Consider the following 27,777-nt stretch of genomic DNA (forward strand, 5'->3'; position numbering starts at 1 on the left):
TGTTGCCTGCCCGCCTGGGCCCGATCCTGCTTTTCTTGCTGAACCGTCCCTTCCATGGGCACCAACTTGTTCCACTACCAGTTTAGCTAGGAGGGTGGGCTTCTCATCTAGCCCCCACCCCTCCTGGTCTCTTCCCTTAAACATTCTTACTCACAAGACTACCCGAGTCCTCCTTCATGAGGCTTGCCACCTGGACAAAAACACATGGCCCATTGGGCAAAGGCCATTTACTTAACATATAATTTAAAGGACTATTCTTAGAGGGTTTACCCAGAGACTCATTCATCTGTTTGACACTTAAACAGAAAAGAGAATTACACAGAGAGCAGAGGGAATTACAGTCTAAGCCAGACTTTCCCACTTCTATACACTGACCGCTACAGGGGACAGGACAGAAGGATCTCAATTCAACCTCAGAACTTTCTCGCACACATGGCTTCCACTCCGAGGAATTACGAACAAGAGGTTCAGTTCTGCCCACACTCCTAACGCCCAAATGAACAGAGCAGAAAAACAACAGTAACCGGTTAAACAGAACAGAACCAGAACCAGATAGCGTTTTCTTATCCTATTAGGACTCACTTTTACTCATGCAGTTCTCAACATATAACACCAACAGTACCAAGCAAAGCAAACACAAAATAACAAGGGTAAAACAAATAGATGGTGTAAATTCTGCAGGGCTCCCCCCTTCTTAATTGCTCACCAAACTGTGACAAATTTCTGTTACCAATCTATCCCTCGTGTCAGGTGATCAGGCTGACACTACAGGATCGTTGGGGGAAGATAAAGAAAACACACCATATAACTGTATTTTAAAGCTCCATTAATAAAATAATAAAACAACAACGGAGAGTGTTGGGAACGCTCCCTCATCACTCAGGAAAACATTAATGCCCCAAGCCCCTTTCATACCCACACACGTACGTCCAGACTGGCCACTTCTGTGTATAATGTTCAGAGAAGGGGGGAGAGGTGAACTGGAGATTATCCTGTATACAGCTTGTCCAGAATTTCTAACATGCTTCCGCTCTTTGGAGGGCTGTTCTCTTGCACCCTGGAATCTTCTGCAGCATCTCTTTCAGAGATTCCAGTCCAGGTCAGCTGCCTGCGGCTTCTTCAGTGTCACCAAGCCACACCGGCTCCGGGGTCACAAAGGCACACTGTTGGATCTTACTGGACAGTTAAGCTTTGCAAATGTATTCTCAATTCTGTAACTTGTATTTCCTTTGCTTCGCCTCTGTCTATATTTTTTCCTTCACAGCCAGCTGGGGCCGAAAGCAGCCCCTCCCTGCACCAAGCACAGTCCGTGCCGATTCCTGACCCTGAACGCAGAGCAATCCCCCCCTTCCATCCCTGGGCCAAGATGATTTTTAAATTAACCCGTTCCTTTCCTCAATAGACAAATTTGCTCACCCTGTGTCAGGGCTTTTTGGTGATTAAACGCTCCTCTTAGATGTATGATCTTATCTAGATTGAAGTACCTTCTAGTGGGCATTATTTAGATGGATTTTCACGGTGTAAATATTCCAATTCTCTAAATACCTGCAGGTTGTTGAACTATAATGTACGTACATGTAATATGCTGGGGTACCCTTAGGGGGTGAGATGGAATGTTTAGACTGTCCCCCACCCATTTTCCACTTACACACACAGGGAGGGTGCCCTGTCCGCGCTAGCGGCTCATAAACTAAGGATTTTTCCCTACAGGGTACTCACACAGGAGAGGCTAACGAGGATGGCCACGACCCTCCTACACCTCCCTTCAGCAAAGAGCGTCGGCTAGTCTCTGGGAGACGGCGCCGCTTACTCTGATTGCATCCAGTGAGATGATCAGACTGTCAGTAGCCCACACAGAAAGGAAAGGGGAAGGGAAGATGGGTACACACACTCCTAGACCCAGGCAGCTTCCTCACCGGACGATGCCAGGCCAAGTCAGCCCACCATGGGTTGGACCTCCTAAAGATCCACTAGTTACCGGGCTTGCGTTAGAGTAGTCCTGGTCACGAGCTTTTGCTTCACAGGGTACTCTGGGCGTCTTCCGGTAACAGTCATTCACACTGGCCCCCAGTACCATTCTGCATTTGATCTTGCTTTTTAGCTACAACAGGGAGAGAGTGCACTAGGACATGGGGTCTCCCCTTTCTAAACAGGTCCCTCCTTTGTCCCTGCACTATCCCTAACCTGCTTTTGGATCCCTGCACTCTGCCAGACAGAGGGAAGAACTGGAGCTACAGTGGGGTATTTTTACAAGAGCTCTCCATACAAACAGCTTCAGAAGCTACCCATTTACTGACAAAACAGGAGTAATTGGAGGATCATGTTATAATTAAGTGATCCTTCCGGTGGCCACCTTTCTGGTCCTCTAGTTGATATTGAGGCCAGTCTACTATACAGAACTTTTTAGTTTGCTTTTAGTTAGTGGATCTGATCCAAGCACTTCCCAATTCGCTAGAATGCATTCTAAGGGTGTACACCGTGTCCTGCCTGTACTCTGTCCCTGCCCCATATCCTAGGGTGACACTGGGCATCCCCAGGTCATAACAGGCAAAAATCCAGACCACTGGACTGTTCCTACCTTATCCAAGGGACCGGTTCCTCACCGTCGCCCTCAACTGCTTCTCCACTACTCGAGCGCGTTGCACCGTTGTGCCCTCTGGGGTCAGTCGAACTGCGTCTCCGCCGAGGCCCCCGGTGAAGTCACCGGTGCGCGCTGGGCGTCGGTCGTCGCCGCAATCCGTCGACCACCAGAAGGGATCCAGGCAAGGCTAATTTTAGCCTCAATGCCCCACGTTGGGCGCCAAGAACTGTTGCCGGCAGATAACTGCCTGAGGCCAAGCAACAGCGGGGGGGTCCGTCGCCTGGTGTGCCGCGCCAATAAACACACCAGGGTGGAGAAGCAAACCAAGTTTATTTGAGATCTCAAAGCGGTGCAGGGAGATTGACTCAGATCAAGCACACCTAAAACAAGCAGTCTGTTCCTTTATATCCATGAGAACTTTTCTCACTGACTAGCAATCCCCCGTTTCCCCTCCCTCCTCCTCCTTCCTCCCCCTGTAGCAATTACGTAAGCGCAGGTGCATTAAGTAATCTTGGCCGCGGCAGCTCGTTAGTAAGTTTTCCTTCTGCAAGTTATCTTGTCCTTCTGCTAAAGATGCACAGGCCTCATTATTTCTGCTTTAGACCAGTTAGAACTGTTGCAACTGATAACGGCTGCTACACCTGGCCTTTTAGGTCGATTAAAGTTCAAACATGGAGGGACTCTTGTCTGCTGAGGCCTAAAACCAGGAAGGCTCCATACTCTTGTGGCCTTCCACCCTCCTGAGTTACGTAGGGTTATGCTTAGTGACACCAACACTTGGGTGGCACAAAGGGAGGAATTCTGATTCCCCCCAATTCCTGCCACTGAACCCTGCAAAGTGTTCTGTGAAACCAAGTCACGTCTCTCTGAATACTGCTCTCCCACCCCTGCCCCTAGTGACCCCTGAGATTGCTGTAACTGGGAGAAATCTGAGAAAAAGCACTTTGTGCATGTCCCCTTAATTACTTACCTTGTATACCTGGGCAGTCCCCCCCCTCGGTCTGTGGGCCTCACAGCTAAAGAAGAAACAGGTTCAAAAATAGAAAAATGCTGCTGTAAAACCACACGTGAAAACCAAGGCATTGTGATCCCAGAGCCACACCTGGACCTGTGCACTTAGAGGTAAACATCAAGTCTTGCCACAGCTCAGACTGTTGGGAAACCCAAGGTTCCTGAAGTTTAAGGGCTTTATTCCACAGTTTAAATGCTTGAGGGGGGATTGCTTAACAAAATGGGTAGCGGGGGAATCAGTGGCACAGTGTATTGAACAAGACTGGGCTGCTCGAGCCTGCCAACAGAATGAACATTTAGGAAGATACATCCAAAGAGGAGAGAGAAAACCTGTTACATTGTGAAGCCTGCCTATGGGGAACAGACATGCACAAGCCCTTCAAAGCAAGGGACCGGCAAGTTAAAGGTATGTCAAGGAAGGCTATTTTAGCTCCACGTTTTACATTCCCTTAGACTCCACCCCTCTTAGAGAGCCCCTTGCTCAACAAACTGTTTAGTTAACACACGCACTTTTCATTAGTGCACAACTCCACGCTGCACTATTAACTTCAGGGCTTAGCCACTTGTGCAGCAGTGCATGGCCGATGTAAGAGGTCAGTTCGTTGTGTATTGCAGTGTGAGAGGGAGGAATGCAGTGCGTGCACTGGTACTGGACACTCTGGAAGTGTTTGGGACTTTTGGTAGAGGAACTTCACTGCTTTAACAAAGGGCTGTGACAGCATTTCACTGGGCTCTTTTCAAGCTGTATGGAGGATTTAAGTGGAAGACCACATCGAAATCTCTTTGGGGGCAGGGACTGTCTTGTCTTTTCTGTTTGTGCAGGTCTGGCCTATGCTGGGGCTACTAGGTGTTATGATCATACGAATAAGTAAACAGACCCTCTTCTCCTTCAGTAAAATGTACATTTGCCTCTGAAAGAGTCATGTAAAACTCTTAGGTCAAAACCCAATGTTTCTATTTTGTACTACAGAGAACACGTCGTATTGTTCTGACAGGTGAGCCCACGTGTAGTGAAAAAGGTCAGTGTGAAAACCAATGCGTACATGTAGTGAAAAACACAGCAATAAAAAGCATATGGCCCATCTCATCATGAGTTATTCTGATATAATTGCATATTGTGATTCACTTGATTCCTTATTTCGTTTTAAGATTTGCTTTAAAAGCAACATCCACCACTCTAATTTGAAGATGGCACAAATTATAAAAACAGCAAGGGGGAGAGAAGTGGTGTAACAGGAGGGGTCATAGTGCCACACACTGAAATTTGGCCTGTCTGCCATCATCTCCCCCCCTCCCCCTTCATGACTCATGGGGGGGGAGGGGGGACACTGGGCCAAACCTGAGCAGCACTGAGATCCTGTGCACCAGGTCACAAGGCCCAGCCCAGGGAACTGAGCCCAGCAGCTGCCACTGTATGTGGGCTTATTCTGCAACCTGCTCCCCGCCACCCCCGGGAGCAAGATCCGACCCCCCCCCCCCAACCCAGGGCCTCTCACAATACAAAGATGAAATGAAAAATTGTTTTAAAATTCACTGGGCTCCACCACTATTCCAGATAATCTCACTGTCTAAACGGATTTTAGAGCATTTTGAAAATTAAAAAACTCAGTGGAGGCGAGGGCCTGTGTATCAGAAAACCCTTGATCGAATGACCCCAAACGTACACCACTAGTTCTACCTCTGGCAACCACCGTTAAAATTATACCAGGATTTCCTGTTCAACGGGCGGAAAGGGTCTACAAAAAATCTGTTTGGGGTTAGAGTATCACCATGACATGTTTTCTGTACTCCTCTGCACCGCTTGGTTTTTTTGTAACAGTTTGTTGAGTGGGAAGTTTCATTTGAGACTAGTGGATTGGTTTTAAAAGGGCTACATGGCTCAAACTTGTCTAAATATCTAGTACTTCCTTTGGGCCCCTTTCTCAGATAAACTGCTGTGCTTTGAGAGACTGATTGTAGTGCTCACTTTCGTTTGCCTAGCTTAGATGAATGATTGTAGAAAGTGTTTATTTTTCAAGACAAACAAATTACTGTTTTGACTGATACCTGTATCCTGGCACCTCATTAGTTAATGACAGCCGTGCCCCAGTCCTTAGAATCATAAAATATCAGGGTTGGAAGGGACCTCAGGAGGTCATCCAGTCCCACCCCCTGCTCAAAGCAGGACCAATACCCAACTAAATCATCCCAACCTCGAAGGATGGAGATTCCACCCTACGTAACCCATTCCAGGCTTCACCACCCTCCTAATGAAATAAGTTTTTCCTAATATCCAACCTAGATCTCCCTGTGACGAAGTGGGAATGTTCTTAATGTTTTCTCTGAACACTGTGGGGGTGCCTCAGTTTCCCCTATACCCTCTTAGATATCTAGGTCGGGGTGATCAGGGTGTATAATTGTTCCAGAGCCCAAGAAGCCCCTGTGATACTGTCTGCACAGAGAATGGCCAGCACTCTGTTTCCTGGCAACTAATGGCTTGGGCCCCTCCTCTGCAAAGATGCCAGCTGAAGGTCTTGGAGAACAAAGATCAGGTGACTTTCTGATCTGGGAAAGAGACAAAGGCCAGAGAGGCAGGGCTGGAGAGTTTCAGTTTGGAGCTGGCTGGGGACTTGGAGTGAGTGCAGATGTGGGTGTCTGGCTCACTCCCTCCCAAAATGGACCTGGCTGAGGGGTCCTGTTCTCTGTACCTAAAAGCTCTGTTTTAGACCGTGTTCCTGTCATCTAATACACCTGTTTCACTGTCTAGCTGAGTCACATCTGACTACAAAGTGGGGTGCAGGACCCTCTGGCTTCCCCAGGACCCTGCCTGGGCAGGCTCGCTGTGGGAAGCGCACGGAGGGGCAGAGGATGCTGAATGCTCCAAGGTCAGACCCAGGGAGGTGAAGCCGTGTGAGCTTTTTGCCCTGAAGACAGTCTTCTCAGAGAGAGGTGACTTCACTAAAGTCCTGACTGGCTTCGTAGGGAGCAGTTCCAGAGCATCGCCCGGACTCCGTGACACTCTCCCACTGCAACTTGAGATCATTACTCCTTGTTCTGTCATCTGCCACCACTGAGAACAATCTAGGTCCATCCTCTTTGGAATCTCCTTTCAAGTAGTTGAAAGCAACTATCAAATCCCTCCTCATTCATCTCTTCTGCAGACTAAACAATCCCAGTTCCCTCAGCCTCTCCTCGTAAACCATGTGCCCCAACCCCATATCATTTTTGTTGCCCTCTGCTGGACTCTTTCCAATTTTTCCACCTCCTTTTTGTAGTGTGGGGCCCAAAACTGGACACAATACTCCAGGTGAGGCCTCACCAATGTCGAATAGAGGGAAACAATCACGTCCCTCAATCTGCTGGCAATGCCCCTACTTATACAGTCCAAAATGCCGTTTGTCTTCTTGGCAACAAGGGCACACTGCTGACTCATATCTACCTTCTCGTCCACTGTAACCCCTAGGTTCTTTTCTGCAGAACTGCTGCCTACCCACTTGGTCCCCAGCCTGTAGCAGTGCATGGGATTCTTCCATCCTAAGTGCAGGACTCTGCACTTGTCCTTGTTGAACCTCATCAGATTTCTTTTGGCCCAATCCTCTAATTTTTCTAGGTTCCTCTATATTCTATCCCTACTCTCCAGCATATCTAGCACTCCTCCCAGTTTAGTGTCATCTGCAAACTTGCTGAGGGTGCTGTCCACACCATCCTCCAAATCATTAATGAAGATATTGAACAAAACCGGCCCCAGAACTGACCCTTGACTGCCAAGTAGACATGGAGCCATTGATCACTATCCGTTAAGCCTGACGATCTAGCCAGCTTTCTATCCACCTTATAGTCCATTCATCCAGCCCATATTTCTTTAACTTGCCAGCAAGAATACTGTGGGAGACCATATCAAAAGCTTTGCTAAAGTCAAGGAATAACACGTCCACTGCTTTCCCCTCATCCACAGAGCCAGTTATCTCCTCATAGAAGGCAATTAGGTTAGTCAGGCGTGACTTGCCCTTGGTGAATCCATGCTGACTGTTCCTGATCACTTTCCTTTCCTCTAAGTGCTTCAAAATTGATTCCTTGAGGACCTGCTCCATGATTTTTCCAGGGACTGAGGTGAGGCTGACTGGTCTGTAGTTCTCTGGATCCTCCTCCTTCCCTTTTTTAAAGATGGGTGCTACATTTAGCCTTTTTCCAGTCATCTGGGATCTTCCCCGATCGCCATGAGTTTTCAAAGATAATGGCCAATGGCTCTGCAATCACATCCGCCAACTCCTTTTAGCACTCTCGGATGCAGCGCATCCGGCCCCATGGACTTGTTGTGCTCGTCCAGATTTTCTAAATAGTCCTGAACCACTTCTTTCTCCACAGAGGTCTGGTCACCTTCTCCCCATACTGTGCTGCCCAGTGCAGCAGTCTGGGAGCTGACCTTGTTTGTGAAGACAGAGACAAAAAAAGCATTGAGTACATTAGCTTTCTCCACATCCTCTGTCACTAGGTTGCCTCTCCCATTCAGTAAGGGGCCCACACTTTCCCTGATCACCTTCTTGTTGCTAACATACCTGAAGAAACCCTTCCTGTTGTTCTTAACATCTCTTGCTAGCTGCAACTCCAAGGGTGATTTGGCCTTCCTGATTTCACTCCTGCATGACTGAGCAGTATTTTTATACTCCTCCCTGGTCATTTGTCCAATCTTCCACTTCTTGTAAGCTGCTTTTTTTGTGTTTTAAGATCACCAAGGATTTCACTGTTAAGCCAAGCTGGTCACCTGCCATATTTACTATTCTTTCTACACATCGGGATGGTTTGTCCCTGCAACCTCAGTAAGGTTTCTTTAAAATACAGCCAGCTCTCCTGGACTCCTTTCCCTTTCATGTTATTTTCGCAGGGGATCTTGCCCATCAATTCCCTGAGGAAAGTCTGCTTTTCTGAAGTCCAGGGTCCATATTCTGCAGCTCTCCTTTCTTCTTTGTATCAGGATCCTGAGCTCGACCAGCTCATGGTCACTGCCTCCCAGGTTCCCATCCACTTTTGCTTCCCCTACTAATTCTTCCCTGTTTGTGAGCAGCAGGTCAAGAAGAGCTCTGCCCCTAGTTGGTTCCTCCAGCACTTGGACCAGGAAATTGTCCCCTACACTTTCCAAAAACTTCCTGGATTGTCTGTGCACCGCTGTATTGCGCTCACAGCAATCTCATCGGAGTGATTGAGGTCCCCCATGAGAACCAGGGCCTGTTAGTTGCCTGAAGAAAGCCTTGTTCACTTCATCCCTGTGGTCTGGTGGTCTATAGCAGACTCCCACCACGACATCACCCTTGTTGCTCACACTTCTAAACTTAATCCAGAGACTCAGGTTTTTCTGCAGTTTCATACTGGAGCTCTGAGCAATCATACTGCTCTCTTACATACAATGCAACTCCCCCATGTTTTCTGCCCTGCCTGTCCTTCCTGAACAGTTTATATCCATCCATGACAGAACTCCAGTCATGTGAGTTATCCCACCAAGTCTCCGTTATTCCAATCACATCATAATTCCTTGAATGTGCCAGGACTTTCAGTTCTACCTGCTTGTTTCCCAGGCTTCTTGCATTTGTGTATAGGCCCTTAAGATAACTCACTGATTGTCCTGCTTTCTCAGTATGAGGCAGGAGTCCTCCCCTCTTGTGCTCTCATGCTCGTGTTTCCTCCTGGTACCCCACTTACCTCAGGGCTTTGTTCTCCTTCCCCCGGTGAACCTAATTTAAAGCCCTCCTCACTAGGTTAGCCAGCCTGCCTGCGAAGATGCTCTTTCCTCTCTTTGTTAGATGGAGCCCATCTCTCCCTAGCACTTCTCCTTCTTGGAACACCATCCCATGGTCAAAGAATCCAAAGCCTTCTCTCCGACACCACCTATGTAGCCATTTGTTGACTTCCATGATTCGATGGTCTCTACCTGGGCCTTTTCCTTCCACAGGGAGGATAAACGAGAACACCACTTGTGCCTCAAACTCCTTTATCTCTCTTTCCAGAGCCACATAGTCTGCAGTGATCCACTCAAGGTCATTCTTGGCAGTATCACTGGTGCCCACGTGAAGAAGCAGGAAGAGGTGGCAATCTCAGGGTTTGATGAGTCTCAGCAGTCTCTCCGTCACATCGTGAATCCTAGCTCTTGGCAAGCAGCACACTTCTCGGGTTTCCCGGTTGGGACGGCAGACAGATGACTCAGTCCCCCTGAGGAGGGAGTCCCCGACCACCCCCACCAGTCTCCTTCTCTTGAAAGCGGTGCTCCTGGAACCCCTATCCCTAGGACACTGCATCTCATGCCTTCCAATCAGTGGAGTCTCCTTCTGCTCCCTTCCCTCAGATGTATCATCTAGTCCACTCTCTGCATTAGGACCTATGGAGAGAACATGAAAACGGTTGCTCACCTGTATCTGCATTGCTGGTACATGGACACTCGTCTTTCTTCTTCTGGAGGTCACATGCTGCCAATTTTCTTCACCGTCCTTTTGTCTCTGCTCTGATTCTTCACAATAGGGAGTTTCTTGAGGCTCTAACTCTTTTGATCACTCTGACTGTAGCAGGGTGGTTACCCTGTTCCTGCCCTGAAGGGGTGAAAACAGCCCTGGGGGAAGGTTGTGGTTGGGAGCTACTAAACTGGGCTGATTGGGAAGTGGCTGCAGCTGGGCCATGCCCCAATCAGGCCTCAGATGGCCTGTATAAAAAGGCTGTGAGCTAAGAGCCTAAACAGTCTCTCTCTGCCTGTAGAGGGAGAAGGGCCTGGCTGCAGGGAGCTGGACACAGGGTACCTGAGTGGAGCAGGGCTGGGGAAAGGCAGAGGAGCTAAGGAGCTCCACCCTGGAAAGCCCCAGGCTGCGGCCTAGCATAAGGCCAACAGGCACTGGGGGTTGCAGAGGGTAGCCCAGCGGTAGGCAAAGGCAGTCAGTCCAAACCCCTTCACCTATGATGAGTGGCTGATACTGCAGTCTGCCCCAGTGAATGGGGGCTAGATGGAGACTGAGCAGTAGCCAAAACAGAGGCGAAGCGGGGATAGTGGGTTGGGAGTTCCCTTGAGAGGGGAGACCCAGATTGGTGGGCTACTGCCAGGGAGCAGCACCTCAGTTAAAGGGACACGGGGGTCAGAGGACAGGCAGATCACTGGCCTGCAGAGGGTGCTCCGGAGCTGGAACGAGCTAATTCCCAGAACAGACCAGCAGAAGGTGCCGCAGGGGTGAGTCTGCACATCTACACTGACACTTATGAGAGTCACAGCTACTTACTTTTCTTTGACCACATACGATCCTATTGTTCAGAAAATGGAAGGGGAGTAAGGATCATGATTCTATTACTGCAGTGCCTCTGCTTACTAGAGTCTGGCCTGCTCCACCCTAGAAAATTGCACTGGTTTAACTACATCGGTCAGAGGTGGGAAAAACCCACAGCCCTGAGTGGAGTTGGTAAGCCAACCTATGTCCCTGTGCAGACAATGCTGTCGCCTCTTGCAGAGATAGATTACCTACACAGACAGGAGAACCCCTCACACTGACGTTGGTAGTGCCTCCACTGTAGTGTTTTAAGTGTAGACTCTTTCATTTTCCCTTTATTGAATTAAGGCTATTTTCCTCAACAATATTTTCAAGTAGAATTGAAATACGCATGTGTATTATAGAACACTTTGAAACGATGGCTCTTAAATAGTGCTCTCAGAGCAAAACTTTCAGAAGGAGCCTCTACAGAATGCAAATAACATGCACAAGACATTCTCTGAAACCTGCCGAGGCGAGGACTCCAACTGACACTGCATGGGTTCAGTGGCCACAGCATGTCACCTTGAGCCACCCAGTTACTGATACCTGAATAACTGCAGGCAACTTGACTTGCATATGCCTACGTAGCAGAACTGGACCCCTGTTGCATCTTCCTTTTGGCTCGAGCCATACTAGATATCCAGATTTAACCCTTTTCAAACATTGCTTCCCCAAAGGGGCAGTAGGTGCTGGTTGCTAGCTGAGATCAATCTTAACCAGGTGATAGCAGTTTGGGGAGAATCAGAGCCATAGGATGAGCCCCCGATTTGAATCCCCCCACCTGTTAAAAGCTATAAAGAACTGTGAAATGTTGATGTCAAGTGATTTTTCTGAGGGGGGAGCTGTATGAGGCACAGCAATTCTCAAGACGTGTATGCATGTGGATTTTACAGCACTTAAAACTGGCTGTTGAGCTAGTCTCACTCTGAACTACAGTGATGCTACCACCCCTCTATAATCACCATTTGTTTCTCATTGTGCTTTCTGCAGGGAGACACGCAGCAGGCTCATGTTAGAACAAGCACAGCCCACCACACAGATCTGGCCTACTCTTTTAGAGGCAGTATAGCTAAGCAGATGAGACTTCCAACAGACACTGTTCCAAGCTTTGTGCGCCCAAAGTGATGTTGTGCAGTATCTCAGCTCCCTGGTTACTTCCAGTTGTAAAACCAGACCTGGGAGGAGAAAACGAATGATACCTGAGGCTTTGCTCCATTAAAAAACAAGGCTGTGAAGTATACAGAACTACTACTACTACAGGAACAGGCAAGATTGGAGCTAAAGGTATCCTAGCTCCTGGCCCAGTGCATCTTCTCCTAAGTCAAGAGATAATTTAATGGTCTTTTAAGTCAACATTTTCCTTTTAGTTAAATACAAATTGTAATTTATTTTGGAGGACAGGTGTGTAGTTCAAATGAGAAGGGAACTGGCTGAGTTGTGATCTTGGAAGATGCTATGCTTTTGGAAGGAGATAATCAAAGGCACCTATGGTTGCTGAGGGACTAAATCCTACACATTTTGTCTGGGAGATAGACTGCAAATGGGCATTTGGAGAGATCCCTGTGCTAAGTTTCCAACCACTGAGGTTTTAAAACCCGCTTTCTTTTTGTCACTGGCAAAAAGCTATTTAGAAAAGCTGGATGAGCACAAGTGGTATCAAGCAGAGGGCCCCAAGGGTCGGTCCTGGGGCTGGTTTTGTTCAAAGATGGTGTGGATTGCACTCTCAGCAAGTTTGCAGATGACACGAAACTGAGAGGAGTGGTAGATAAGCTAGAAGGCAGGGATAGAATACATAAGGACCTAGAGATTAGAGGATTGGCCCAAAAGAAATCCGATGAGATTCAACAAGGACAAGTACAGAGTCTTGCACTTAGGAAGGAACAATCCCACGCACTGCTAGATTAGGGACCAAGCAGCTAGGCAGCAGTTCTGCAGAGAAGGACCTAGAGGTTATAGTCAGCAGTGTGCCCTAGTTGCCAAGAAGGCTAATGGCATTTTGAGCTGTATAAGTAGGGGCATTACCAGCAGATCGAGGGACATGATCGTTCCCCTCTATTCGGCATTAGTGAGGCCTCATCTGGAGTACTGTGTCCAGTTTTGGGCCCCACACTACAAGAAAGATGTGGAAAAATGGGAAAGAGTCCAGCAGAGGGCAACAAAAATGATTAGGGGGCTGGCAGACATGATTTATGAGGAGAGGCTGAGGAAACTGGGATTGCAGAAGAGATGAATGGCAGGGGATTTGATAGTTGCTTTCAACTACTTGAAAGGAGGTTCCAAAGAGGATGGAATTAGACTATTCTCAGGACTGGCTGATGACAGAACAAGAAGCAATGGTCTCAAGTTGCAGTGGGGGAGATTTAGGTTGGATATTAGGAAAAAAATTTTCACTAGGTGGGTGGTGAAGCACTGGAATGGGTTACCTAGGGAGGTGGTGGAATCTCTTTCCTTAGAGGCTTTTAAGGTCAGGCTTGACAAAGCCCTGGCTGGGATGATTTAGTTGGGGTTGGTCCTGCAGGGGGCTGGACTAGATGACCTCCTGAGGTCCCTTCCAACCCTGATATTCTATGATTAAATGTCCTGAGAAAAGCATCCTCAGATTCAGGTGTCTTAGAGCACGGGTTCTTGCAACAAATTTTTTGGTGGCCTCAGAGTGGGCCACCAACTCTTGCTGATGGCTGAACTGACACTTTTTCCTAAAATTATTTATTTTTCCTAAAGTTAATGAAGTAATATGCACATATGTAGCCCTTCTGCCAGGTGGAGCCAGCAGCAACAAGGGCCAGGTTCAGTATCTAGGGTTTCCTTTTCAACAACACAACACCAAACCGTCTCAAGCCCCTACCTGTGACAATTACACACCACCCCCTGGGCACCTCTAAGAGGCCATACTTCCCCTATCGCAAGCACAGAGTCTGAGTGTAGCAAAAACTTTTAATAAAAGGATGGAAGTAACTCAGCATTAATTTGGGAAAACACCACAACTAGGTTCATAAACATAAACCATGAGCAAAAGACCCACCCCCAAGTAAATTGGGCAGTGTCCTTTTCCCCTCAGGTTCTTAAGTCCAGCAACTCAAAAGCCCCTTTAACGTGCCCATCCTTTCTTTGTACCCACTCACCCTTGCTGTCCTTGGCCAGTCCAGCCCCAGAGTTCACCTCCCACCCTGTGTGGAGGGGGTGGTAAGGAGGCACCTTATACGCTCTGCTGCTTGGGCACTCGCTGTTTCCCCGCCCCCCCCAGCAGCCGACTGCCACACGGCTCTGCAGGGCTGTGCTCTGGCTCTCTCCACCAGCCTCCCTGCTGGCTGCACCTCTCCACGAGCTGCCCAGCTGGCCACTTGCCAAGATGTCTTGAGGCCCCCTGCCCGCACCCAACACAGCTCTCAGCGATTTCATCTGTTAGCAGGGGAGCCTCACTGCTGGTGCACACTGGGCAGTCTCTTGCAATAGAGATGCTATCCCCAAGCAGCTGTAATACTTAAACCTAGGTATTCATGATTTCAGCTCTTCAGGACATAACTAGATTCAATTGAATCTAAATTAGCTCTTTCATTATACCACATAGAGAGAGAAATGGTGTCTAAGGCCCTTAAACATGGACCCACACAGCCAGGTATGACTACCTATTTCCCACCCTCTCTCAACTCCTTGTGTCCCTGCTTAGCTAGTGCCATTTAGTTGAGGGTGAGTCCCTCCATTGGGGTATGCCAGGTACAGTTCTGCTGCCCTCAGTTCACACAAGGATAACCACCCTTTATTACTCATGCCCCAATAACAAGGAGACTAGGGATCCAATACCAGCCACAAGTGATCATTTGGGCAAGCAATCCAATCATGCTGAGCAAATAAGCAGGGTGGGTGTGTCCATGCAAACGAGATCATCTCCTGAAGTCTTTTTCCACAGAGCACCACTAGATGTCAAAGGAGAGCACATTCAGACTCTTACACATATATACATCCAAATCATTGTAATTTATTTATGCAAGGTTTGGGGTTTTCTTTTGCAGACTCAATGAAAATCATGCAGAGTTATCGATATTCTTTACTGGACCTAACAGAATAGAAACACAAATAAGGTGCTTCACACAGTCTTGTCTTTATTATTATTATTTTGCTCTTTTGGGTAAAAGTGATTGTCTGTATAACAACTCTGAAGTAAATTTAAAAATGCTTTGACATTTCTCAGTCCAAATAATAATGAAAAACATCTGGGTGGCTTGGGTCTGAGGAGTGGAGAGAAGGGGAGGCACAGCTGTGGCTGGCCTGGGGCTCCTCTGGACAAGGGAGGGGCACTCCAGGTTTTGGCCAGCCGGGGACTCCTCAGCGCAGGTGGGGGCAAAACTCAGGGCTTTGGGCAGCCCAGGGCTTCTCTGGCCATGGCGGGGGGAGGAAAGGGGGGCACACTCAGGGCTTCTCTGGGCGGGGGGCTTGTGGCTCTAGCCACAGTGGGTTTCAGGGCTCCAGCTGTCAGCGGCAATCGCAAGCAGAAGGAGTAGAGTCAGGGACTAGCCTCCCCAAAGGGGAGTGGGGGGATCTACCCGCTTCCCATGCGCTTACCATTCAACTCCTCACCCTCCTGTGTCCCTCCTCACTCCCCTGCTTCAGAAAAACCCTTGCCCGCCCCAAGACCTCCCACTCACTGATGGCTCACTGCTCATCTAATCAGTCCCCTGCTTGCTGCCAGACCCCCCTGCCCGCCTCTTACCCTGCTGCTGGCTCGCAGCTCACCTGCTTATTCCTCCACCAGGGCCCACCCCTCCCTGCTCCCCTGCTGCTCACCTCCTCTCCCCCACTGTCCACCCACCGCTCATCTCCCCCTCCCCGCTCGCAGACACCCCCCCACACACACACCCTCCTCACCCTGCTGCTCATTTGCTGCTCACCTCCTTACTCCACTGCCAGGATCCCCACCACCGCTTGCCCCCTCAGCTCACCTGTCACCCCCTCACTACCCTGCTCGCAGCCAGACACCCACCCACCCTCCTCACCCTGCTGCTGGTTCACCATGTGCCTCCTTCCTCCTCTGCCAGGTCCCCCTGTCACTGGCCACCTCCCTCCCTCCCCCCCGCCCACAGCTAGTCTAAGGCTGATTCCCCACTCTGGCACTTTGAGTGCAGAAGGTGGGGGGGCACAAGGATTCTAAAAATTAATACTGACAACTCCAGGCTTGTATTAAACTCCCAAGGATACAGCTTCTCTCTGACCTTAGACAGGCAGATGCTGCCACCACCCAAGGTGCACTTGAGAATTCCTTCCTGTGGGGTACCCTCAAGCCCTTTCATCCCCCCTCTGGGGAAGAGCTGAGAAAGAAAACAAAGGAAATTAGCTGTTGCCTCCAGCTAATTAAGCAACGTGCACAAACCTCTTAAGGACACACAAATCCAATCTTGTTCTTAAAAAAGGTAAATTTTATTAAAAACAGAGAGAGAAAATACATCTGGAACTTAAAGACTTTTAACTAGAGCTTAAAAAAATTACAAAACTTAATCAAGCTAGCTCTCTTGAGGTTCAGTTTAAAGGTTACAAGAAAAACAGATAAGTAGATTAGGTAAGTAGGTATGAATTGATGTTTTTTCATACTGGTTTTAAAGCTGCTTACAGCATTACTCCTGCCTTGTTCCCCTCTTCCCCGGAGAACAATGACAGACACAAAGGGGAATTTCCCCTACCCCATTAAAAAAAATTCTAGCCTTTCCATTGGTTCTTTTGGTCAGGTGCCCACTCCCTTTTTCCTTTACTTGGGGGACTCTTTTAAGCCTTTACAGGTAAAGCAAACAGAGCAGGGGTCCCCAATGCAGTGCCCAGGGGCGCCATGCACCCACCAGGGCATCCATGTGCGCCTGCCTACTGGCCGCCAGACAAGCAGCTGCCAAAATGCTGCTGAGAAGTGGCAACATCAAGCAACGCTACTGCTGAAATCCCACCGTATTTCAGCGGCGACACCTCTTGATGACGCTCCTTCACAGCAGCATTACAGCAGCGATGCCTCTTGATGTTGCCGCTTCACAGCAGTATTTTGGCAGCTGCTTGTCTGGTGGCCACTGTCTTCTGCAGCTAGTCATCCAGCACCCACCCCACGGAAAAGGTTGGGGACCACTATGTTAGCATGTACACATGTTCTAAGAAGTCAAACGTTAAACAGGCAGTGTATGTTTTTACCACATGCTAAACTGGTTGAATTAAAGCCTATGATGCCCAATATACCTTAACTCTGCTCTGCGTATCAGTTTAATTTGCAGCCACAAACCCTAAAAAGCATTAATCATAACTGCATGGCATGTTTGGATTTTATTAAACACTGAACCTTAACTACTGAATTTTCTAGGTTTGTAAAAGTTCGTTGATGGATAATTATGCTATAATTGTAGCTTTTTTATTAGGGCTGTGGATTAATTGCAGTTAACTCAAGTGATTAACTAAAAATTTATGTTGATTAAAAAAATTAACCACAATTAATTGCACTGTTAAACAATAGAATACCAACTGAAATTTAATATTTGGAAGTTTTCCCATATTTTCAAATTGATTTCTATTACAACACAGAACAAAGTGTATGGAGCTCACTTGATTTTTTATTACAAATATCTGCACTGTAAAAATGATGAAAGAAATAGTATTTTTCAATTCACTTCATACAAGTACACATCACATTCTTAGTCAAAACCAGCTTAAGATGGAGTTAAGGTTGAGAATAAAAATGTCAGTAACTTAAGGATAAAAATAGGTCTGTCAAGTAATTAAAAAGATTAATCCAAGTCCACTCAGTCCTACTTCAGCCAATTGCTCAGACAAACAAATTTGGTTACAATTTGCAAGAGATAATGGTGCCCATGTCTTGTTTACAATGTCACCTGAAAGTGAGAACAGGTATTCGCGTGGCACTTTTGTAGCTGGCATTGAAAGGTATTTACCTACCAGATATGCTAAACATTCATATGCCCCTTCATGGTTTGGCCACTATTCCAGAGGAGATGCTTCCAGGCTGATGATGCTCATTAAAAAAACCACATTACTTAAATTTGTGACTGAACTCCTTGGGGGAGAATTGTATGTCTCTTGTTCTGTTTTACCCGTATTCTGCCACATATTTCATGTTATAGCAGTCTCAGATGATGACCCAGCACATGTTGGTCATTTTAAGAACACTTTCACTGCAGATTTGATAAAACACAAAGAAGGTACCAACGTGAGATTTCTCAAGATAGATACAGCACTCAATCCAAGTTTTAAAAGTCTGAGAGGGATGAGATGTGGAGAATACTTTCAGATGTCTTAAAAGAGCGACACTCAGATATGGAAACTACAGAACCTGAACCACCAAAAAAGAAAATCAACCTTCTGCTGGTGGCATCTGACTCAGATGATGAAAATGAACATGCATCGGTCCACTCTGCTTTGGATCGTTATCGAAGAGAACCCATCATCAGCATGGATGCATGTTCTCTGGAATGGTGGTTGAAGCATGCATAAAGGGACATATTTATGTGCCAGATGCGCTAAAGATTCATATCTTGCGATGCTGGCTACAACAGTGCCACACAAACACCCGTTCTCACTTTCAGGTGACATTGTAAACAAGATGTGGGCAGCATTATCTCCTGCAAATTGTAACCAAACTTGTTTGTCTGAGTCATTGACTGAAGTAGGACTGAGTGGACTTGGATTAATCTTTTTAATTGCTTGACAGTCCTATTTTTTTTTATCCTTGAGTTACTGACATTATTCTCAAACTTAACTCCATTTTAAACTGGTTTTGTCTGAGAACGTGAGGTGGGCTCAGAGGTTCTCTTCTCTCAACTGCTTGTTTAGACAGCTACCAAGAGATCTGGGGCAAAAGAGAGAGAAAATGCTGGAAACAGAAGCATCTGTGGCAGTTGGGAAAGACATGATAAGCAGGTGGGACTGAGGCAACTGGAGACAGAAGAAAGATACAGAAAATGTTGTGAGAGCAGAAGTAAGGTGGGAGAGAAACAGGCTAAGAACCTCACAACATCCCAGGAGGTAAGTGACCCAGATTTATCTACTGAAACTTTGTTCAGACCTTGCTAGTTCCATTGCTGCCCATTCACCTCATACAAGTACACATCACATTCTCATGTCAAATTCACAGGCAAGGTCTGAAAACTTAGAAACAAGCTTGGCTGGAAATGTAAGTCCTCTAATATAGAGTCGACCAAGTACACACAGCGAGAACATCACATCATGCCAGTATGTCTGACTGCAGGAACCTGCCTCAGTGCCACCTAGTTAGCCATCACCTCCCCTAATTGTGGTTTTTGTGACATGAACCACGTCCATGGGGGAGCAGAGTTAGACTCCAAATTCATTTTACAGAAATCATAGTAACACTTGTGGGGGGAATTCTCATTCCCAGATTCCACTGGGGGGCTGGCACTGGACTCTCCAAAAGCAATACAGGGGGAAGTGATAAGTCAGCATAAGAAGCAAAACATTCATCTTTCTTGGTCCGCTCCTCCTTGCGGATAGCTACTGTCACCCCTTCCGTTTGGATGGCGCTTCAGGGCTACAGCAGGCGCAGAACAGGCTCCACCAGAGCTGACGCGCCCGGAAGGAAGGCGGCGTAACAATCCTTGTCCCGACTGGGACCGGACTCAGGCTGCAGGCTCGCGGCTTCGCTGTACTTGTTCCGTGCAGCGCTGAGCCCTGCGCCCGTGTCCACACGTCAACCCCTGAGCGCCCCGGGGAAGCGGCTCGTGCAGCCCAGAGCAGGTGCAGGCAGAGGCTGGGCGCTGAGGGGGGAGGGGGCCCCTCTCTGCGGGCCCAGGGAGCCCTGCGGTGCTTCACTGCTAGGAAACGAGTCCCCGCCGCCCCTCAGGAGCCCGCTCCCACCTGGATCGCCCCCGCGGCCTGAGCTCCTCTCAACCGTCCTTCCGCCCAGCTAACTAGAGCGCGCGCGCGCACGACGCAACACGTCACGCGCCTACGTCGTGCGTGCGAATCAGTCAGTGACGTTACAGCCACGGCACCGTTTGAAGTTGGCGCGCAGGGCCCCCTCCCATGGTGCCGCGCGCGCCCACTCGCCGCTCCCCCTCCTCGCGCTCAGCTCCGGCGGCCGCGGCAGCCGGACCCGCGCAGGCGCACCGCGTTCGGCCGCCGCCATTTTGTCTCCGAAGCGACTGTGGAGCGATTAAACCGCGAGCTGGGGCTGAGCGCGAGCGGCGGCCGCGGCGGGGCGTGCGGGGCGCGGCGGCTCCGCGGGGCCGGGGCAGCGCGGGGCGGCGGCGGGGTCCGGCGGCGGGCGCGGGCCTGGCGGGGCCAGGAGCAGGTAAGCGGTGGCGGGGGGTTTGCAGTCGCTTTCTCCGGCCTCTAGGTGTCACGATGGGGCTCCGGTTTGGCTGGGGCCCCGCAGCGGCCGCCGCCGGGGAAGCAGGGGGCTTTGTCTCCCTCTATCGTCCCCAGCGCGGCCGGCGCCTGCCTGCTACCGCCGCCATTCCCCACAGCGCGGCGCTGGGCCGGCCGGGCCCGCCGCGCGCCCCGTCCCCGCCTGGCCCGGGGCCGCCGGCCCGGACTCCATTTTCCTTCCTTTGTTTCCTCCGCGGAGCCGCCGGCGCTAATTACCCCGGGCCCGCGGCCCGCTCCCCTGGGCCGTTCCCCGCCCCGGCCAGCGCTGCCGGAGGGCGGCCGCTTCGCCCCCCTCCCCGGCGCCCTTCCCGCCGAACCTGCGTTAGCGCCGCCGCCTTGTCCTGGCGCTGGGCCTGCTGCGGGCTCGCCGCTCCCCACCTCCGCGATCCGGCTCCGGCCGCGTCCTGCTTGGCGCGGCGGCGGCGGCGGCTGCGTGCCCCGCTCCTGCCGGCCGCCGCCGTGTGCGCTGCGGAGTGAGAGGCGCGGCGCGGAGCGGCGCAGAGCGGGACTCGAGCTCCCTCTGCAAGGCAGGCTGAGCAGCGCCATGCAGCACTGGGCGCGGGCCCGGCTGGGGGCGCCCGCTCGCGCCTGGCCAGCGCCCCCGCCCGCCCGCAGCCTCCTCGGCTTAGTGCCGGGCTGGCCAGGGAGCCGGCCACCCCTTTCCCCCTCTGCTTCATTGCCCGCCCTTCCCTGGCAGCGACTGGCCCCTGCCCGGCGCGCTGCGCTAGACGCTAGCCGGCCGGGGCCGTGCGGGCAGGACCAACCCGGAGCATGGCTGGAGCGCGCATTGCCCTCCGCCCGCAGACAGGTTAGGAGGATGTCACAGAACGAGCTCGCCCCTGAAGGGACCGGCGGCGGCGGCTTTACTCCTTTTCACTCCGCTTCTCGAACGTGGCCTCGTGTGCCAGCCCTTCAGCATATGCCTCGAATTAATTTCCCCCTTGAAGCCTAGTGCTGGTGGGTCCTTTTTGAGAGGAGACCAAGGCTGACGCACAATAAATGTGAAATGGCCATATGGTGTAAACTTCTTGAATTTAGTGTTATTTAATACCACTTAGTGGGCTTTGCCTGCTTCTGTGAGCTGTCCACCATGAAACTTAAGTAGCGTGTACCAAGGGGAAGCTTTTCCTTACAGTTGTCTGCATTAAATTGAATCTGTTGGTGGTTAATTACTTACTTGTGTCCTTCTGGAGCAGGTTTAGTGTGTCATTACTTTGACTAGGCTTCATCACTTTAGTGTTCAATTTTGCCATATAGTTATTCATTTTCCCCTGGTCATTTTGACATATTCAAGGCCTAATAGTGATTCTTATTTATACTGCTATTGACCTCTTTCACTACTGATAACTGAGTGGTGAGAATTCATGTTTTTTACCTGGTTTAATTCATGACAGAGTTGGAGCTCTCATAGGGCTACCTAGCTCTATTAATTACAGACCACTTAAAAACCTTAATTCTTGTATACACAGCTTACTCCTTCAGACAGTTGTCTCCTGCAGTTAAAGGCATATTCAGAGCCCCTTTTTGAAATCAGTTGTACAATGTCAAAGTACAGGAGTTCAACCATACCTCAGGATCTAGTCTTACTGAAATAAAAGATGAGGGGTACTTTAAGAAAAAAAGTTAGAGAATAATGGGAAAGCAAAAAAGCGTCTTTAAAGATGAATTATGCAAAACTATTGGCTTTGTCCATTTGTGCTGCTTTCTGATGTTTAAAATCAGATGTTTTTGTACTGAACTACACGTCTTGGTGACTAGAGAACTAGCAAAATGATATCCCAAGAATAAAAGTTAACAGTGAAGGGAAATTACTTTTAAGCCAGATTTCAACAGAAGTTCTGAACAATTTATTTAACATGAGCTTGCCTTTAAGTTAATCTGACATTTTCTCAAACATTCATCTCAGACCTTTCAGCAGAATCAGATCACCAGACTTCATATGAATATTTCTGAAGTAGTTCTACAGGTTCTCGTGCAACTTTAGTTTGAGGGTAGCTCAAGACTAAATGAGGAGTCTCCTCCAGAATGAGCTGTTCAAAGAAATTGTTTATGGCAGAGGTTCTCAAAACGGGGCTAGGATCCCTCAGGGGGTTACAAGGTCACATAGGGGGGTTTGCAAGCTGTCAGCCCCCACCCCAAACCCTGTGTTACATCCAGCATTTATAATGGTGTTATAAATTAAGAACTGTTTTATACGTTAAGGGGGGTGGTGGTCACACTCAGAGGCTTGCTGTGTAAAAGCAGTTACCAGTACAAATGTTTGAGTACCACTTGTTACTCTTGGGGGAAGTCTGCACACCTGCAGATGTAGAACTTATGTCCCCCACAGAAAAGTGACTGACAGGGAAGTAAAGGGAAGCCACAAGAGCAGTCATGCAACCCTCCCCAGCATGTGTTTCAGGTGCCTAGGGCAGCCAGCAGAGAAGTAAATCACTGTGGAGCAGGAAGCAGGACTGGGGAAAGCCTGGCTGGTGGCTCCTACCATGTTCTGGGCTCAGCAGCTAATCCCAGCTGGGCTGGGAAGGACTGGACTTCCTCTTCTCCTGCACAGCATCCAGGGCTGGGTGAGACCCATCCCTAGATTTCTCCTCTGACTGCAGGAAGCTCTGCAAACTGCCCCCTACCCCATGACTCCTCAGCTGAAGTGGGACGGATCTCTGTACTGGGAGCTGCTCCTTCATCTGCCCAACCCTTGTGCATCCATAGCCTCTCATACTCAGATCCTCCTGCTGATCCTTCCCTGCACTCAGACCCCCCCAATGAGCCCCACTCCCCCTGCACCACCCCAACATTCACCCACACCAGGATCCCCCCACTCCCCTTCACCTGGACTACCCCCCCAGAGTTCCATTACCATTGCATCCAGAACCTCCCCTCTCCCCCAAGCTCCTGTGCATCTAGCTTTCTCCCCACACACACAGGGATCCCCCCCTGAGCTGCCTGCACCCAGATTGCCCCACACAGAACCCTCTCAACCCAGACCAAGCCCCTCCACACTTGAATCCTGCCTGCCCACACCTGGTGCATCTGACACCAAGGCCCTGAGGTGTTTCTAGGACAGGACCACTCCTTGGGTTGTGTCAGGATTGGGTGCAGCCTCACCACTGGGTCCATGTCCTGAGGGGGAGTACACTGTGATCTTGCACCTCGGCAGCCAGTGGCTGGTGTTCCCCAATGCCATGCTGGAGCCTCCACATCTATTTGACAAATAACTTGCAGAATTTTAAAATACTGTGTGCAGAATTTGTGTTTGGTGCAGAATTTTTAATTTTTGGCACAAAATTCCCTCAGGAGTAACTGACTTGTGGCAGTGATTTTCAGACTGTGGGTTGTGACCCAGTAGTGGGTCATGGAATGCAAGGTACTGGGTTGCAGTAGCTATAGTCAGCACCACTAACAGGGCCATTAGGAGTCCCATTGGCAGTGCTGGCCGGCTAAGACAGGCTAGTCCCTACCTGTTCTGACACCATGCTGTGTCCCAGAAACAGCCAGCAGCAGGTCCAGCTCCTAGGCAGGGGAGCCCAGAGGATTCCATGCACTGGCTCTGCACTCTGGCCAAAGGGCACTGGGGTAGGGGCAGTGCCTGGGGGCAAAAGCTGTGTGGAGCTGCTTGTGCACCTCCACCTAGGAGGCTGACCTGCTGCTCACTGCTTCACGGGCACAGCGTGGTCCACAGTGCCAGAATAGGTGCCACTGACTGGAAGCTGGCTGAGGTAAGCACACAGCCCAAACCCCTGTCCCAGCCTTGAGTCCCTTCCTGCACCCCAAACCTCTCATCCTCAGACCTACCCCTAAGCCTGCATCCCCAGCCCAGAGCCCCCTCCCACATCCTGAACTCCTCATTGCCAGCTCGGTTGGGTCATGGGCTTCAGCTGGGTTGCCAGAAAAGAGTTTGAAAACTACTGGTTTATGGTATCAGCAAGCCATGTTCCAGGTGTGATCCTCAACTAATTTATGATTGTGTAGTTACCAATTACTGCCCTAGTTGCTGTTTCTCTGATCTCAGTGAGACCAGTGGCACCTTAAAGACTAACAGAGTTTCTCAAACTGGGGGTTGGGACCCCTCAGAGGGTTGCAAGATGGTTACACGGGAGTTCCAGACGGTCAGCCTCCACCCCAAATCCTGCTTTGCCTCCAGCATTTGTAATGGTGTTAAGTGTTCTTAATTCATAACGGAGGAGGTCACTCTCAGAGGCTTGCTATGTGAAAGGAGTCACCAGTACAAAAGTTTGAGAAGTAGTGGACTAACATTTATTTGGGCATAAGCTTTCATGGATAAAAAACTTGTTTTACCCACAAAAGCTTATACCCAAATAAATCTGTTAGTCTTTAAGATGCCACCGGACTCCTCATTTTTTGTGGATATAGACTAACAGTCCCCCTCTGATATTTGATATTTCACTGTTCCTCATTATTGTCATGGCTTGGAGACCACTACTTTTTTGGTATTTATACAAATTCTCCTTAATGATCCTCTGCCTCAAAATTGTTTGTGAAATCCCTTGTTTAGAGGGCTTATCTCAAGACTTAATGTCCTTTACCTATGGTTTTATATGCAAAAATTGCTGTTCTGTTAATGCACACTCCACACAGGTTAGGTCTGCCTCTGCCCATTCACAAATGCTAGTACTTTTCACCTTTATGCAAGTGAGCATAAAGCATGAACATTTGTTTCAGCCTGCCTCTTGCTCTGTTACAGGAAGAGCAACTCAAAAAGGTCTTATATGATGCAGTTCTAAGGCTCCTTTTACTCTTAAAATTTTAGTGAATTCTCCCACTCGTGGTTGCAGAGGTCCATTTCCTGAAAAAGTTTCCCTGTTATTTCAAATTGAAACCCTTCCTCAGCAGGATCTTCTCATCCATGCATATCCTGTGTGTAGAAGTGGAAGCATGTCACACTAAAGCCTGGACTACACCTGGGGCAGGGGAAGGGGGCAGAGTCAATCTAAGTTACTTGTCTTCAGCTACATGAATAATGTAGTTGAAATCAACGTACTTAGAGCTGCTCACTGCAGTAAGACTAGATGCGATGCAATAAATCGACCCCCCCCCCTTTGGATCGATCTTTGCCCGTCGATCCAGCAGGTAATGTAAACAAGCCCTAAAATAGGCCAGAAATTCTACTGCTCAGTTAAGACCAGTTCATGTGTGTTGGGAACCCAAGTCTGTGCCAGCTGCTGGCTGCCACTGGTGCTTTAAGTTCCAGAGTAAATAATCAGCATGATGCTAAGAGTTGTGGTGATGGCTTATGGGGCACTTACACTAGGGTTTCCAACATAGCAAGCACTGGTGTAGCTGAGCTGGTGTTGGCAACAATGGTGAACTGGGTAAAAAGCTCCAGTGCAGAGGCAGCTTTGCATAAGCTTTCTTAAACATCTGTTTAGCATCTAGAATCTCCTGTAATTTCATAGCTCATTGGTCCTTGCATGCACTGCTGCCAGACATCTCCTTAAATTTCTAAAAGGCTTCCCATTGTTAGTTTTTCCACCCATGTCAGCTTAGGGCTCTCATGAGAGCACAGCTATACTCCTGATTATATCAACTCTTACCCCCACTACAACGTATCTCCCAATAGGATTGCCTGTGTGTTTGAAGAATAAACAGTGCCCAGATTTTGTGGTGAGGAGTGCTTTAGGAATGCAGTGATCACTGGGCATCCCTCCTCCCTTCTTGCACACACACTTTAAGAACAGGAGTACTTTAGAAATGTATAATGATAATGGAGAAGCCACCGCCACCACATGCACTCATATGAACTAAACTGCTTAGCCTCTGGCCCCCACTTGTGTCCTTTAAGTCCTCCTGAGTTCCAGTTTGGTGGTTACCTTATAGCATAGTTTACTGAACTGACTTGTTTAAACATCTGTTCATCCACTTGATTCCACTTCATATGCACAGTTCAGTCAGTACTGTTGGAATAAGTTTAATTCCAAGACTTGCTCCTTTTCACTCTGGTTTCTCAGCTTGTGACCCAGAGAGAACCACACAATTTTTCTGTAGGCACTGTAGGAAAAAAAATTCAAGTTGTAGGAGATGGTGCTAGAGTTTGGCTAAAGGACGAAGTTCACTGAAAAATATAAAGCTATGTTCTGATAGTTCTCTAAAAAAAGTTCATCCTTAATTTTTACTAACTCAGTGTGTAGCTTTTATGTTCAGGAGAAACAGCCTCATGCAACTCACTCACTGTCCCTATTCTCCACCCCCCAAAAAAACCAAACAAACCCACATTTCTTCAGATGACCTTTCTGTAGGCTGAGTGTGAGTTGAGAGAATTCAGATTGGTAAGATAAATATAGAGCATTTGTTCTTCACTGAGTGACCCAATTTAGTTTAGGCCAGACACTTCAGTATCTTATGAATGAGTGGCCAAAAAAGCCAACTGGTGGGTCTTTATCCCACTGTGGGAGTTTTTAATCAGTTTACTTCTACCCTGCTGGTAAGTGAACATGGAACATCATGTAGAATTATGCTTATAACCTTCCCTCACCCTATAATAATGTGACTCCAGAAAGTCCTTTAGAGTTCCTTTATAATGTGGTTACCTGACACTGATTGGTAAGAATACAGAAGTTGTATAGTGTCTGTTCTGAAGCCCAAACAAACAATAATTATGCTCATCTTGTGAGTTTGTTTTTAGATTTGTAAGAGATGGAGCATTCTGTTCACTTGTTCACTTTATATTGGAGTAAAAAATGTGGTTGCATTTCTCTTATGTAATATTGAATTTCATTAAGTTAATCTTTGCTGTCACCGTCAAACATTCAGGATCTCACACTGTGCTGCATACTGTGACTAGTTTAACAAGACATGAGTTTAGTTCATGTCTGGACAACCTAAGCAGCATAATGACCCATTTTTTCAGTATTTGGTGACTGCTATTCATTTTAATTGAGTTATGGAACTAGTTAATAGTGGCTGTACTAAACTATATTGCAGTGCATTTTCCTATAAGGGCTACTGTGTCTTAACTCAGATAAGGCGAACATTAAATAGGTCATTCTGCATTTTTCAGTCATTGACTCATACTAACATTTTAAAATGAAGCCATCTCATTTCATTTAGAATAAAGTAGTGATTTTTCATTGTCAAGTTCTGCAACCTGATAGTTCCCTGAAAAGGCCAATTGAAGAATTATGCTTAACTGGGTCCTTCCTGTGTTTTACGTGTTATATTTCCACCAAATATCTGTATCTGTGTTTCCAGGAGCTTAAAGTTTAGTCAAGTTGACTCAATTTTACATTGTCAAGTTCCAGTCTAATACCAGGTTGCAATGCTACTTTTGTAGGATGTTCATAGAGTCAAACAAATCTAGAGTTCTTGTACCCAAAACATACCTTGTTTGTTGTCTGCTAGAAGTTGGTCTTTGTAAGCTTCTGAATCACTTTTTAACCATGACATGCATCTGATAAATCTCAGTGTAGTAAAATAGTTAGACAGAAGCTGGAGAAGGAAGAAGTAGCAGCTGGCTCCACTTATATAAGAATCTTGTTGGCCCTAAATGGGGTGGAGTAGTAAAAGGTTCTAATCCACCTGTGGGCAGTTTGGGCTCAGCCTGCATTTATA

General features: G+C 48.4%; 2 protein-coding genes and 1 long non-coding RNA gene across 11 annotated transcripts in view; 1 reads left to right on the forward strand and 2 right to left on the reverse strand.

The window, feature by feature from the left end:
* On the reverse strand, positions 1–3,362 carry LOC127034057 (uncharacterized). Of its 5 annotated transcripts, none has more exons than XR_007769274.1 (2): positions 2,579–3,362; positions 1–1,142 (listed from the first exon to the last, which is right to left on the reverse strand). It is a non-coding gene; the product is annotated as an uncharacterized LOC127034057 (long non-coding RNA). The 5 variants fall into 5 exon arrangements; XR_007769270.1 differs by having other exon boundaries at positions 1–1,163; XR_007769272.1 differs by having other exon boundaries at positions 1–1,172.
* A 1-nt stretch (position 3,363) lies between these two features.
* LOC127034043 (uncharacterized) lies at positions 3,364–20,899 on the reverse strand. Of its 5 annotated transcripts, none has more exons than XM_050922471.1 (3): positions 20,532–20,899; positions 16,009–16,151; positions 13,769–14,762 (listed from the first exon to the last, which is right to left on the reverse strand). In XM_050922471.1, exons 1-3 carry the CDS (start codon positions 20,889–20,891, stop codon positions 14,684–14,686), a joined length of 582 nt encoding a protein of 193 aa, XP_050778428.1. In that variant the 5' UTR covers positions 20,892–20,899; the 3' UTR covers positions 13,769–14,683. The 5 variants fall into 5 exon arrangements, with proteins under 5 accessions (XP_050778432.1, XP_050778431.1, XP_050778428.1 ...); XM_050922472.1 differs by lacking the exon at positions 13,769–14,762 and adding an exon at positions 14,805–14,902; XM_050922475.1 differs by lacking the exons at positions 13,769–14,762; positions 16,009–16,151 and adding an exon at positions 3,364–3,597.
* The window catches only part of CTCF (CCCTC-binding factor), a 56,920-nt gene continuing 49,212 nt past the window's right edge, over positions 20,070–27,777 (forward strand). The window contains exon 1 of the mRNA XM_050922396.1: positions 20,070–20,137. The gene's annotated coding sequence lies outside the window, so the exon portion shown is untranslated. The remainder of the gene's footprint in view (positions 20,138–27,777) is intronic.

Source organism: Gopherus flavomarginatus, chromosome 14 (assembly GCF_025201925.1).
Source record: "Gopherus flavomarginatus isolate rGopFla2 chromosome 14, rGopFla2.mat.asm, whole genome shotgun sequence".
NCBI lineage: Eukaryota > Metazoa > Chordata > Testudines > Testudinidae > Gopherus > Gopherus flavomarginatus.

What these genes read in the sequence shown, in the direction of transcription:
- LOC127034043 (XM_050922471.1), bottom strand. Translation starts at nt 20,891, where the DNA reads ATGAAGCAGAGGGGGAAAGGGGTGGCCGGCTCCCTGGCCAGCCCGGCA. An exon ending in AGGCGGCGGCGCTAACGCAG is followed by an intron (nt 16,152 to 20,531) that starts GTTCGGCGGGAA and finishes TTTCTTTCTCAG; the next exon opens with CTCTTCCCCAGAGGGGGGAT. An exon ending in TTTAATACAAGCCTGGAGTT is followed by an intron (nt 14,763 to 16,008) that starts GTCAGTATTAAT and finishes TTTGACATCTAG; the next exon opens with TGGTGCTCTGTGGAAAAAGA.